Below are 12,686 nucleotides of genomic sequence, written 5' to 3' on the forward strand. Positions count from 1 at the left end.
TGCCTCATCTTACACCTGTGTCAATATCCTCATCTCCCTAGAGTTACTTTGCACAGGCAGCAGTTAATTAAGAAGCTCTAAGCCTCTGGCTTTAGGCAGGACTTTATTAGCCATAAGAATAGAAAACAGAGGGCTTGTAAAAATGTAGAGCTTAATAAAAGGCATAAAAAATTATAGGTATTTTTTAAAAAAAGACGATGAGGTCTATACTATGCCTCTGCAAAAAAAAATTAGAATGAGAATAGAGGGAAGGTGCAATGAGACCATCTCTGCTTAGGAGAGGGGGCCAAAAATGGGAAGGCCCTGGAGGTGGAGGGGTGTGTATGTGCGTGTAAGACGGAAGACATTTTGAACACATTTGTTAAAGAGGAAGTCCAAGTTTAACATGGGTTCAAGTCCTGGCTCAACCATTCATTAGCTATGTGACTTTAGGCAAATTACTTAACCTCTCTGCGCCATAGTTTCCTCATTTGAAATAAAAATGTGGTTTACGATCATAGTAACCTACATCATAGTCTGTTTTGTATTGTGTTGTGTGTGTGTTTCTTTCTTAGGGTACTTACCCACCCTTCCCCCATTCCCCCACCGCATAGATTCTAAGCTCCTCCTGAGCAGGAGGGGTTTCTGTGACTTAATCGTCTTGTGTGTCTCTTTTAGTGACTACTATAGTATATCCTCTACAGTGGGCATTCAATACACACCTGGCATATAGTAGGTGCTCTCTAAATATTTGTTGTGAAATGAATGTGATTATAAGAGTTAGCAAAATTTCTGAATATCTATTTTTCGTCTCAGCCAAAAATGATTGCTACTCGAGGCTAATCAGTTTTTAGGTACAGTGTTTAGAGGCCAAATAAATCTGTAATAAAAATGCATGTAATAACCATTACACATTCTGGGCGCAGTGTTCGTAACTGGGGAAGAAGTTCAGCCTAAATACAGGCATATGTTTTCTTTTTAACTAGAGTTGTCCGTCTGAAGGGCTGACAGTGACTGTAAAAATCAGTTTGTCCTTTGCTGCGCTTCTCTTCCTTTAATTTGGCTTCAGATCATCCCAATTAGGTAGTAAAAGGGATCGCTAAGCAAAATGCAAAGAGCAAAAAAAAAAGCAACGGCGAATGCGGCTTGGTGTGTCCTTCGCGCCACCCCGTAGTTCTCGGCAGACGTAAGGGCGGTGCGCGCGCTTTTGAAAGCCGGGCGGGTTCCCATCGCAACGACAGTTGCTGACTGTTTGTGTTGGCAGGTGGGACGTGCAGGCGGTCGCGGCTTGTTGTCGGGGGCCACTCGGGACCAATTTTCAAGACAGCCTTGGCTTGGACATCTCGTCGTCCCACCGCGCGGCTCCGGTAAGGGGAGCTTTTGCGGGTCCTTTCCGCGCGTGGGCCTGGCCGGGGGTCGCCCCACCCCGAGCCGAGGCCTCTGCGTTTGCTTTCCTGACAGCTGGGGGCCTGGAAGGCAGGTGGAAGACGTTGGGAATATGGCGTTGAACTGGGAATTATCTTAGGAATCATTTTGGCGACCCGAGTGCGCATCTGCATCATGGGGTTAGGTGGGGATTTCAAGAAAGAAATTGCCCTTTTCTCGAATCAGAGCTTGACAGTTGTACTTCGTATGGAAACTCCGTAGGAGAAGACGGTGGTTAGACAGATATGGGAAGCCCTGCTCTAGCAAGCTGCCATTGTTTTACAAAGGGATACCGTGAGCCCCGGAGCGGGTGGAAGAAGGATTTTAACAGCCTGCGTCTGTAAGCTCCTGGGTCCGGTGATTAACAGTGGGTGTCTTTACATCCGGGAATCCTGCTGAGGGTGTCAGGTGTAAAGGACCTTAGAAATAATGTGATCAGAACTTCCCCGTTCTTTTTCATTCTACTTTTTTCGTCTATTTTGTTTCTCTTTTCTCAGTTATCTTTACTTTTTCTCCCGTTCTTTATTTTCCCCCCTCCTTTTTCTGCTGCCTAGCTACACTTTAGCTTTGCCAGTAGTATCCAGTATTTGTTTAGTCCTAGGTCCAAAAGTTACTGACATCTGATCCAGTAGACCTGTTGATTAGCTTGCTGTCCACTTTTTTTTAAATTATATATTTATTTATGTATTTATTTATGGCTGCATTGGGTCGTCGTTGCTGCACGTGGGCTTTCTCTAGTTGCGGCGAGCGGGGGCTACTCTTTGTTGTGGTGCGGGGGCTTCTCATTGCGGTGGCTTCTCTTGTTGTGGATCACCGGCTCTAGGTGCGCGGGCTTCAGTAGTTGTGGCACGTGGGCTCAGTGGTTGTGGCTCGCGGGCTCTAGAGCCCAGGCTCACTAGTTGTGGTGCACAGGCTTAATTGCTCAGCAGCATGTGGGATCTTCCTGGACCAGGGCTCGAACCCATGTCCCCTGCATTGGCAGGCGGATTCTTAACCACTGCGCCACCAGGGAAGTCCCAGCTTGCTGTCCACTTTTTAGTATTGCTTCTCAAACAGTACTTGACTTTTTAAAAATACCGTAGGTGTTCGACAAACTATGAAATTCTGCTAACAGTTGTATTACTCTCATTTCTAATGTATCATCTAAAATGTTTATAATTTTATGCTTCCTAAGAACTTTTTGATTTAGATTAGTATGGTAATTTAGCAGTTAATGTATATATATATATATAATGTGTACATACAATATACACAGAATCTGAAACAGAGTTAGGGCCAGTAGCCAGAAGCCATTTATCAGTAGAGTAAGGCCTAAACTGTGTAGTAGTGAAAAAAGTTGCCTCAGACATCTGTGGAATGGATAGGATATATTTAGGTGCAAGTAGGTTGGAGTGGAAGGTGGGACTGAGTCCTAGAGTGTCCTAGAATGTAATGAAATGTTAAAAGGCTTCTGTTTAAACTTAGGTTTTAAAAATTTTTTTAAATTATTTATTTATTTTATTTTTGGCTGCGTTGGGTCTTCATTCCAGCGTGCAGGCTCTCTCTAGTTGCGGCGAGCGGGGACTACTCATTGCGGTGGCTTCTCTTGTTGTGGAGCATGGGCTCTAGGCGCACAGGCTTCAGTAGTTGCGGCACGCGGGCTTCAGTAGTTGTGTCTCGCGGGCTCTAGAGCGCAGGCTCAGTAGTTGTGGCTCACGAGCTTAGTTGCCCTGCAGCATGTGGGATCTCCCCAGACCGGGGCTCGAACCTGTGTCCCCTGCATTGGCAGGCGGATTCTTAACCACTGCACCACCAGGGAAGTCCAACTTAGGTGTTTTTAATTGAAGGGAGGTTTTATTTTTAACACTCATGCTGCTTCTAACTATTGTTACCAACTCGGGTCCTTGAACTCTTTTATCAATAGAAATTGATAAGAGGCCAGATAAGGAATTCAGACAAGGCTTTATTGGGACTCATGGTGTAGCATGAGGGAGCAAAAACAAGTAACAGGTGCCCTTGCTTGCTCCCTGAGGAGGGTGGGCTGGGTCCTTAAATAGGGTGAGGGAAGGGGTGGGTTGGTGGGTCAAGCCCGAGTAGTGGCTTAGGTGGTCTGCCCACCCCCTTGGCGGTGCTGTGTGCAGGGATCATGCACAGTACCCCGCTTCTGCTCTTGGCACCTCAGAAGTGGCCGTTGGTTTGTGGCCTTTTGGTATCTTATTGGTCATAATTGCCCCAGGTGCAAGTGCAAGCACTCCGGTAAAAGATCCGAGGTCCCAGTCTATCTCAATATCAAATCTGCCTTATGCTGAGGGGGGAAAGGCAATGAGACATAGAAGGCAGTAAGATTTCCAGGATACCATTCTTGCCGGCCTTATTTGCATCCTGCTTTTCTGGCCCCTTCTCAGGCTACTTTGTTTGTTTTTCATTTCTCAAGTTGAGATTCCTCAGAGCTCTCAGTTTTCTATCTATACGTACTTCCCAGGTGATTTTATCCAGTCTCTTGGCTTTAATACCATATACATGCTGATATCCCACAAATACACATCTTCAGCTTGGATTCCAGACCGATATCCAGCTGTGTGTTTCACATTTCTACTTGGACGTCAGACTCAGGCATTCAGAATTGGTTTTCTGATCTCAGTAGTGGCACCTCTGTTCTTTCAGTTGCTCAGTCTGAAAACCTGGAGCTGTCTTTGACTTTTCTCTCATTCCTAACAACAAACCAAACATTAGGAAATCCTACTGGTTCCAGATTCAGAACAGCCAGAACCCAACCGTTTCTCACCATCTCTACTGCTAACTATCATGATCCAAGACACCATTATCTCTCCTGATTATTGAAATAGCCATCTTATTGGTCCGATTGCCTCTGCCCTTGTTCTCTTCAGTTAATAAACACAAGCCATAGTGATCCTGGTGAAACATAAGATGGAGTATATCACTTCACCTCCTCTGCTCAAAACCCTCTAATAGCTTCCCGTTTCTCCCTAAAAGCTGAAATCCTTATTGTGACTAAAGCTCTCCAAATAAAAGCCAGAGATGTTATGGCCACGATGCTGTACTTGATCTGCCGTCCTCCATCCCCAAACTTTGACTTCGTTTCCTTCTCCCTCTTGCCAGCTCTGCCCACTTGGCTTTTCCTTGAACATTTCTGCCTCAGGACCTTTGGGTTCATTACTTCCTCTGTCCGGCAGACTTCCCCTAGGTATTTGCTTGGGCTAGCTCCCTCACTTCCTTCAAATGACACCTCCTCAAAGAGACCTCCCTTGACTACCCTAACACAGATTTCAAGCCCTTTTGTCTTCCTTCACTTGGTGTATGTTTCCCCTGACTATATATCATCATCTTATATATTTATCTTACTGTTTGTTTGGGTCATGTTCTCTGCTGTGTCTCCAGTATCTAGAACAGTACCTGGTGCATGGTACATGCTACATAAGTATAAGTTGACTGAATGAATGAAGATTAGCTTCCCACAGGTAGAGAGAAGTCTTAGAAACTCATTGAGATGCTCCCTCACAACTTCCTGTGAGGAAAGATGGAGATGCAAAAAGGGGAATCAGAATCTCACGGGGGAAATTATTTCCAAGGTAGAAATACCTCCTGAACCCACTCTGTTAAAAATAGTTTATCCTTTCCCAAAGATGTGAAACTTGTTCCAGAAAAACTTGTTCCTTCCTTTTAGTTGGACGTCACTTGATTAAATTAGTATATTTGGCATGAAAAGGGGATTGTTGGTGTTCTAAATTCAGGCAAATCTGAAGACAGTGGTGATTGTAGCTACATTTTAAAAAATGAATAGGCTTCATATTAATAGACAAAGCAGGGCCTTTGTGCGATTTTTTTTTTTTATTAGCACAGAGTTTTTAAAGATGCTATCTATTAAGGGATATTAAGGGCTCTGTGCAACATTTAAGCAAATGTTCTCTCTGCCTCCCAGTTTTTTACAGACAATCCAAACAAGCTTATAGACATGTAGGAACAGTTTGCTTTATAGTAAATCTAATATGGAACCTAACTTTTTTTAAAAAGAAAAATGAATTTAAATTTTTTAATAAAAAAGATTTTTTTAAGAAATATGTTACAGAAGAAATAAAAAGCTTGGATTAACTTGCTTGTGTATGCAGTATGTACACTTTATTTTCAAAAACAATTTTAAAATAATAGCTTATTAAGATACAATTCACATATCATAAAATTCACTCTTTGAAAGTATACAGTTCAGTGGTTTTTGGAATAGAATTGAATATATTAAACCACTACCTAATTTTAGAACATTTTCGTCACCCCAAAAAAGAAAGCACACATCTACTAGCAGTCACTCCACATTCTCTCTTCCCCTCAGCCCATAGCAACTACTAATTTATCTTCTGTCTATGGAGTTGCCTTTTCTGGACATTTTGTATAACAGCAATCATATATGTGGCCTCTTGTGTCTGGCTTCTTTCACTTAGCATAATGTTTTCAAGTTTCTTTCATGTTGTAGTGTATATTAGTACTACATTCCTTTTTATGACTGAATAATATTCCATATTAGACTATGTACTCTGTTGAATAATATTCTGTTGTGTGTATTGTATACCACATTTTGTTTATCCATTCATCATCTGATAGCTATTTCTGTCTCCTCTTTTTGGCTATTATGAATAATGCTGCTTACATAGACAATCTCTTAAAAGGATATAAAAGACCTGTTAATAACTACCCCCGGGAAGTGTGGGAGGGTACTAGGTGATTTTTTTTTTTTAACCGTGTGCATATATTATTTTTTAACTAAAACAAAAAACTCACTATCAGTAATAGCATGACCTTGGGTATGTAATTGTACTTCTCTGGGTTTCAGTTTTCTCATTGTAAATAAAATCAGACTAAATATTTGTCATGGTCTTTTTCAGTTCTCAAATTTTATGTAAATGAGTGATAGTATTACAGGAATTTTTTCTTCATGAATGAAAGATGTATTCTTTATAACTGCAGTGTAACTTTCTCTTTATTTTCATCATAGGACCTTGAGTGATTATTACAATGGAAGAAACCAGTAATTTCAAGACACCAAGCAGATTATCTGAAAAAAAGAAATCTGGTAAGATATAAACCTTTCTTCTTTGTTATTGCTATCAGAAATGTCTTTGTATTATTATAGTTTGATCCTTTAATTATTATCTATCACACATGAACAATTTTAGCATAAGTCGTCTTTATAATGTTTATCTTAAGAAATAAGACTTCTTTTATAGGCCAGAGTTTGGTCATCTATGAGTTAATTTTATTGACATTCTAACAGATTTGTAGGTTCTCCCTGGTGAAGAACCAACTTAACTTGGACCATTAAGGAACTGCTTTACCTTTCTGCCTCTCATACATGGAAAGGTATTTTCCAAGGCAATTCAATGGACAAAGGGTAAATCTTTTCAATAAATAAAAACAATTGGATATCCATATGCAAATCAACCCTTAGCTCACATCATATGCAAAAATGGCCAAAATTATAAAATTTCTAGAAGATAACATAGGAGAAAATGTTTTGTGCTCTAAGTATATAGATTTTTGTATATTGACTTTGTGCCCTGCAACCATACTAAACTCACTTATTCTATTAGCTTTTTTGTAGATTGCTTAGGATATTGTACATAGTTGTTAATGTAGATGAATAAAGGCAGTTTTACTTTTTTTTCCTGGTCTGTGTTACTTTATTTCTCTTTTCTTTCCTTATGGCACTGGCTCCAGTATATTTTTGAATAAAGAGGTATGAGAAGACATACTTGCCTTGTTCCTAATGAAGTATCATGTTAGATGTAGGTTTCTCCCAGATGCCCTTAATCAGGTTGAGGAATTTTCCTTTTATTCCTGGTTATTATCACGAATGGGTATTGAACTTTGTCAAGTGCTTTTTCAGTATCTGTTAAGATAAAGTTTTCCTTTTTAAACTGTTCATGTGGTAAATTATGTTAATTTTTAAATCTCAAACCAACCTTTCATTCCTGAGGTAAAGCCAATTTGGCCATAATGTATTTTATGTATTGCTTGATTCAATTTGCTAATATTTTCTATGTTCATGAGAGATATTGACTGTATGGAGTGTCTGTCTAGTTTTGGTATCAGGGTATTTTATATTCATAAAGAAAGATGGGAAGTGTTTCCTTCTTTTTCTTGAAGAGTATTTGTAGAAATGACAGTATTTCTTAACTGGTAGAATTTACCAGGAAAACCATGTGGGCCTGGAGTTTTCTTAGTTGAAAGATTTTAACTGTGACTTCACAGTTAATAGATGTAGGGCTATACAGGTTATCTATTTCTTCCTATGTAAGCTTTGTTAGTATTTTTTCAAGGAGTTTGTCTATTCTAAGTTGTCAAAGTTATTGGCATAAAGTTATTTGTGATATACTCTTATTACCCTTCTAATGTTGGTAGGATTTGTAGTGCTATCTCTTTTTTCATTTCTGGTACTGGTGTTTTACATTTTCTTTCTTGATCAGTCTGACTAGAGGTTTATCTATCTTGGTGAATGTTTCATGCCCTTGAAAAGATATTTTCTGCTGTTGTTGGGTGCAGTGTTCCATAAGTGTCAATTAGGTCAAGCCGGTTGACTTGTTTATGTTGTTTTGTTCAAATCTTCTGTACCCTTACTGATTTTTCTGTTTACTTATTCTATTACTGAGAGAGGAGTGTCTCCAACTACAATTGTGGATTTGTCTTTTTTTCAATCCTATCAGTTGTTGCTTTACGTATTTTGAAACTTGTTATTAGGTACCATATACATTTAGGATGGTTATTGTTGTACTCTCTGTTCATAGTCCACTTTATGTGGTATCAATAGAGCCACCCAGTTTTATTTTGATTAGTGTTTTGATGGTACATGTTTTCCAACCTTTTACTTTTAACATATTTATATCTTTATATTTAAAGTGAGTTTATTATAGACAGCATGTAGTTATGTGTTGTTTTGTTTTTATCCATTCTGACAACTTCTGTCTTTAATTGGAATGTTTAGGCACTAGCAACATGTGGCAATTTAAATTTAGGTTCAAATGAAATAAAATTAAATTACAAATTTAGTTCCTCAGTTTTACTAGCCACATTTCAAGTGCTCAGTAACCACATGTGACTAGTGGCTCCCTTCCTGGGCAACACAGATATAGAACATTTTCATCAAGACAGAAAGTTCTATTGGACAACACTGTTCGGACCATTTACATTTAATGTAATTCTGTATGGTTGGATTTAAACCTACTATTTTGCTCTTGTCCCATAGCTCACAGATGATTTTTAAATTTTTTTCCTAATCTTTTTCTCAGTGCTTCATTTTTGGTAGTTTCTGTTGCTTCGTCTTAAAATTTAGTTACTTTTTCTAATGCTTCTCTAAGGTGGTGTTCTTATTCATTGTATTTTTCATTCCTTGAAGTTCCATTTGGATCTTTTTTTACATCTTTTTCTTTCCTTGTTATGCTCACATTTTCCTTTACATTATTGAGCATATTTTGGAGATTATATCTTAAGGTTCTTATCTGCTAATTCTACATCACTGCCATTTTGTGGTATGTTTCTATTGGTTTATTTTTCTCCTGGGATGGGCCATATTTTCTTGCTTCTTTCATGCCTGGTAATTTTTTATGGCTGCCGGACGTTTAATATTGTTGAGTGCTGGATTTTGTTATTCCTTTGAGGGGTGTGTGGTTTTGTTATGGTCCAGTTAGGTTACCTGCACATTAGCTTGTTTCTTTTGAGGCTTGCTTGTAAGCTTTGTTCTAAACTTTTTCCATGGGCTAAAATGTAGCTGTACCAGTAAGTGTGACTCTTTAGAGGACTTTACTCAATACTCTGTGAGAGTTACCATGCTCTGGCTGATGGTAATTGAACTATTCCTAGACCTGTATAATCTCTGGTAATTGTTTAACCTATTATTTGCGTTTGGTGCTTTCCTCAGCTTTTGGGGGTTCTGTCCATTGTATGTGCAGGTAAGTACTTAGCCAAACGCTCAAAGAGAGACCTCTTTTCAGATCTCTGGAGCTTTTTCTCCCACTTTTTGGCTCCCTCTTTAGTTCTCTATTCCACAAATTCTAGCTACTTAAATCTTGTTGACCTCTAATCTCCATCTCCTCAATTTTACAAGGCCTCCGCTGTGTTTCTTTGCACTGCAGCCTGGAAACTGCCTTTAAGCAGTAAGTTAGGTCAATGATAGGACTCACCTCATTTGTTTCTCTTCTCTCAGAGTTTATAGTCCTGCTCTGCCAATTGTCAAGTATCTGAAAACCATTATATCTTGTCAAACTTTCTAGTTGTTCATGGCAAGATGGCAATTCCAGGAGCAGTTAATTGTTCATTAGCAAAAGTAGGACTCCTCTATCTCATCTTTTTTAATGACTGTATAATACTCTGTAATATAGATATACTATAATTATGACTCTAATGATGAATACTTAGGCTTTTTTGTCTTTTTGCAACCACAAAAGCACATCCCGATATTCACTTGTATATGCATGCATATATGATAGTAAATAGTTTAGGCTTTGTGGGCCACATAGGAACCCTGTTGTTATATTCTTCTTTTTTTTATGATTTTTGCCTGAATCAATCATTACTATGATGGCTGAAAATGATATTAAAAAGTTTATTTTATTGTCCTCGAAATCTGCTAAACTCTGGATCCAGGCTAAGTCAGTAGGGCTGCGTGGTGCCTTATATCTGTCGCTGCTTCCTCAAGTCCTGTTTACCGTCTCCGAAAGGCTCAGCTCCTGGAGAAGCTGGAGGTGTGTTTAGAAGGGTATGTTCCCAGGAAGAGAGAGAGATTTGGAGTCCAGACTGATGACAATCAAGTACACTGAATCTGTCTCTGTTTCCCCTGTTCTGGCTTCAGAAAAATAAGACAGTCACTAGTGAGATTGGTGCCATTCTGTGTAGTTACTTTCTATACTTTGAATTTTCTCAACTCAGAGATCTTGTCCCTGGTTTTGTCTTTGTTCTAAGGCCTCCTCAATTTCTCTTTTTTTCTGGACATGGAATCTAGATCTTCGATTTTGAAACCAGAATTGAACTCTTGACTCTAGAACCCTGGTTTCTTTAGCAAGTTGCTCTCTGGAATCAATCCCACGATAACGGTTGTCCATAAATGCCTTGATGAGGGTGTGTAATTGAGAGGAGTGTAGCTGATATGACACTGTCTGTCTTTTCTACTTTGCATCTTCTTTCAGGGTGATCTTGGTCTTGGCTTGATTCTAAGTCCTACTCAGGTTCTGATCTTTTCTGGAATCAGTTCCTAGCTCTTCGATTCTGAAACCAAATCTGTATTCTAGACTCTTCAGTGTTATTAAAGGCAAGTCTTCGTTTGGTAGCATAACCTGGATAAGTTTTTTGGTTGAAAGCATTGATGAGGATTTTCAGTTGATCTGTGAATTTGGTGCAGCTGTGTCTACACTTCGTTGCCATGGTGTTGTTTGGAGAGTTGTCTTGGGCCATGTTGGAAGAGAGTCATGAAGTCTAAGGATTTGGCCAAGAGACCTTCTTTATCTATTTTTAAACAACGCTTTTAAAATGTAAAAATCGATTCTTAGCTTGTGGGCCATACAAAATCAGGCCGTTTACTGACCGCTGCTTTAGTGTTACTGTCAGTTCAAGCTCTAAAAGTAGACTTGGTCAAAGGGTATCCATTTAAAATTAGGATAGATAGTGTCAAATTGCTTTCCAAGACTTTGCCAGTTAATACTCTTTAAGAATAATATATTGAGAATGTTAGGATGCATTTGTAGAGGTCTTTTCAAATACTAATTTTATCTTTTATTTCTCTTTCTGACGTTTAGCATCGTGTTTAACTCCATGCATAAATATTCCTGCCTCTCCGTTTATGCAGAAGCTTGGCTTTGGTACTGGGGTAAATGTCTACCTCATGAAAAGGTGAGTATAAGATTTCAGATGAATGTTTTTACATGGAACCATAGTTCCACTGTACTTGGAGACAAAAAGGAATATGAAAATTCAAATATTTAGATTTGGGGTATGTTCATAACTTTGTCAGAGCTCTGCCTGGTATACTTTTCTCCTAGCTTCCTCCTGATGGATTATTAAAGGAGAAGTAATTTACTTTGTAATTTTTCCTTGGCTTGTTTAAGAAGGGAAGAGGACAGAGGAGAGGGGTTCCTGTGTGATACCAGTGTTGGGGGATATCAGTGATTATTAATCCCTTCTATCTGGAGAGTTGCCTTCTCAAGATATTCTCTTCTAAAGAAGTAAAAGTTTTTTTATTTCTTATGTCATCATTGTTAAGTAAGAAGGACAGATACGTGATTTGGAAGTAGGAAAATCGTATTAAAAGAAAAATGAAATAGAATAAGGGCTAATAGCTAATAATATTACACATGACAACAAACACATTTTATTAAAAGTTGTTTGTTTTATTCATTACTCTGTTTACTAGTTTCATGTTTAAGTGGCAAACAATTAAGCTATTATGTATTGCTTAATGTGTTCTCGGAATCAGCCTGACTAGTCCAACCCAGCACGTCATTAGCTTCTCTAGGTTTATATTGTTTCCGAATAGAAATACTGTAATAAAAAGCTAATGAATTGAGAATAGCATGGCAGTTATATATTAGTGGGTATTCTTGAAGCATTTTTGCAGTTTAAACGCCCCCTTTGTGTGTTTGTATGCTATAAGTTTTGTGAACTTTCATTTTTTAATGTCTAAAACTCTTGTCTAAGTTATTTTGAAAGAAAAAATTTCTCACAGGTTCATGGCTAGTCTCATTTTTCTCCCTTTTAAAAAATATTTTAAAAAAGTGAAGTGTGTTGTTAACAAAGTTATACTGTATGTGACTTAATTAGGAAGCTTCAGGTGACTGAAAATAGCAGTTCCTGCCTGAGCCTCCGAGTCTTCAGGGTGGCCCTGTTAGCTTGGGATTTTCCTTTACCGGTAGCCTAGAGACTTCCTTTGCTTCTCTGGTGAACTGAATCCTCTGTTTTTCTGTATCTCATGTCTTAGTATTTCTTGGTTTACATCTCATTTTGGTTGAGGACATTTGGTAGCACCCATGAAAAGATGCACAGAAGATACATTTTTGAGAATTTGCATTTCTAAAAGCATTCTCATTTTACCCTCATACTTGAATGGCCTTTTTTGATTTTCTGGGTTATAATTCTCATTCAGAAGTACTTTTCCTCCAGAATTTTGAGGACATTGTTCAAGTGTTGCTGTTGAGAATTCTGAAGCCCTTCTGACTGATTCTTTTTATGTACCTGTTCTATGTTATCTGTTCCTCCCACTGTAATTTCACAATGACATGCATGGGTGTGGGCCTCTTGGAAACTGAAAA

At 38.7% G+C, this 12,686-nt stretch overlaps 1 protein-coding gene and 1 pseudogene across 1 annotated transcript in view; one reads left to right on the forward strand and one right to left on the reverse strand.

Annotated features, from left to right (window-relative positions):
• The first annotated feature begins 1,200 nt into the window (after nt 1–1,200).
• Nucleotides 1,201–12,686, forward strand: part of PBK (PDZ binding kinase) — a 37,629-nt gene continuing 26,143 nt past the window's right edge. Inside the window, exons 1-3 of the mRNA XM_036854333.1 lie at nt 1,201–1,346; nt 6,389–6,466; nt 11,178–11,271. Coding sequence (XP_036710228.1) covers nt 6,409–6,466; nt 11,178–11,271 — 152 coding nt within the window. The 5' untranslated portion in view covers nt 1,201–1,346; nt 6,389–6,408. The remainder of the gene's footprint in view (nt 1,347–6,388; nt 6,467–11,177; nt 11,272–12,686) is intronic.
• LOC118896900 lies at nt 10,193–10,836 on the reverse strand (annotated as a pseudogene).

The sequence above is a fragment of the Balaenoptera musculus genome, chromosome 6 (genome assembly GCF_009873245.2).
Source record: "Balaenoptera musculus isolate JJ_BM4_2016_0621 chromosome 6, mBalMus1.pri.v3, whole genome shotgun sequence".
NCBI classification, from domain to species: Eukaryota; Metazoa; Chordata; class Mammalia; order Artiodactyla; family Balaenopteridae; genus Balaenoptera; species Balaenoptera musculus.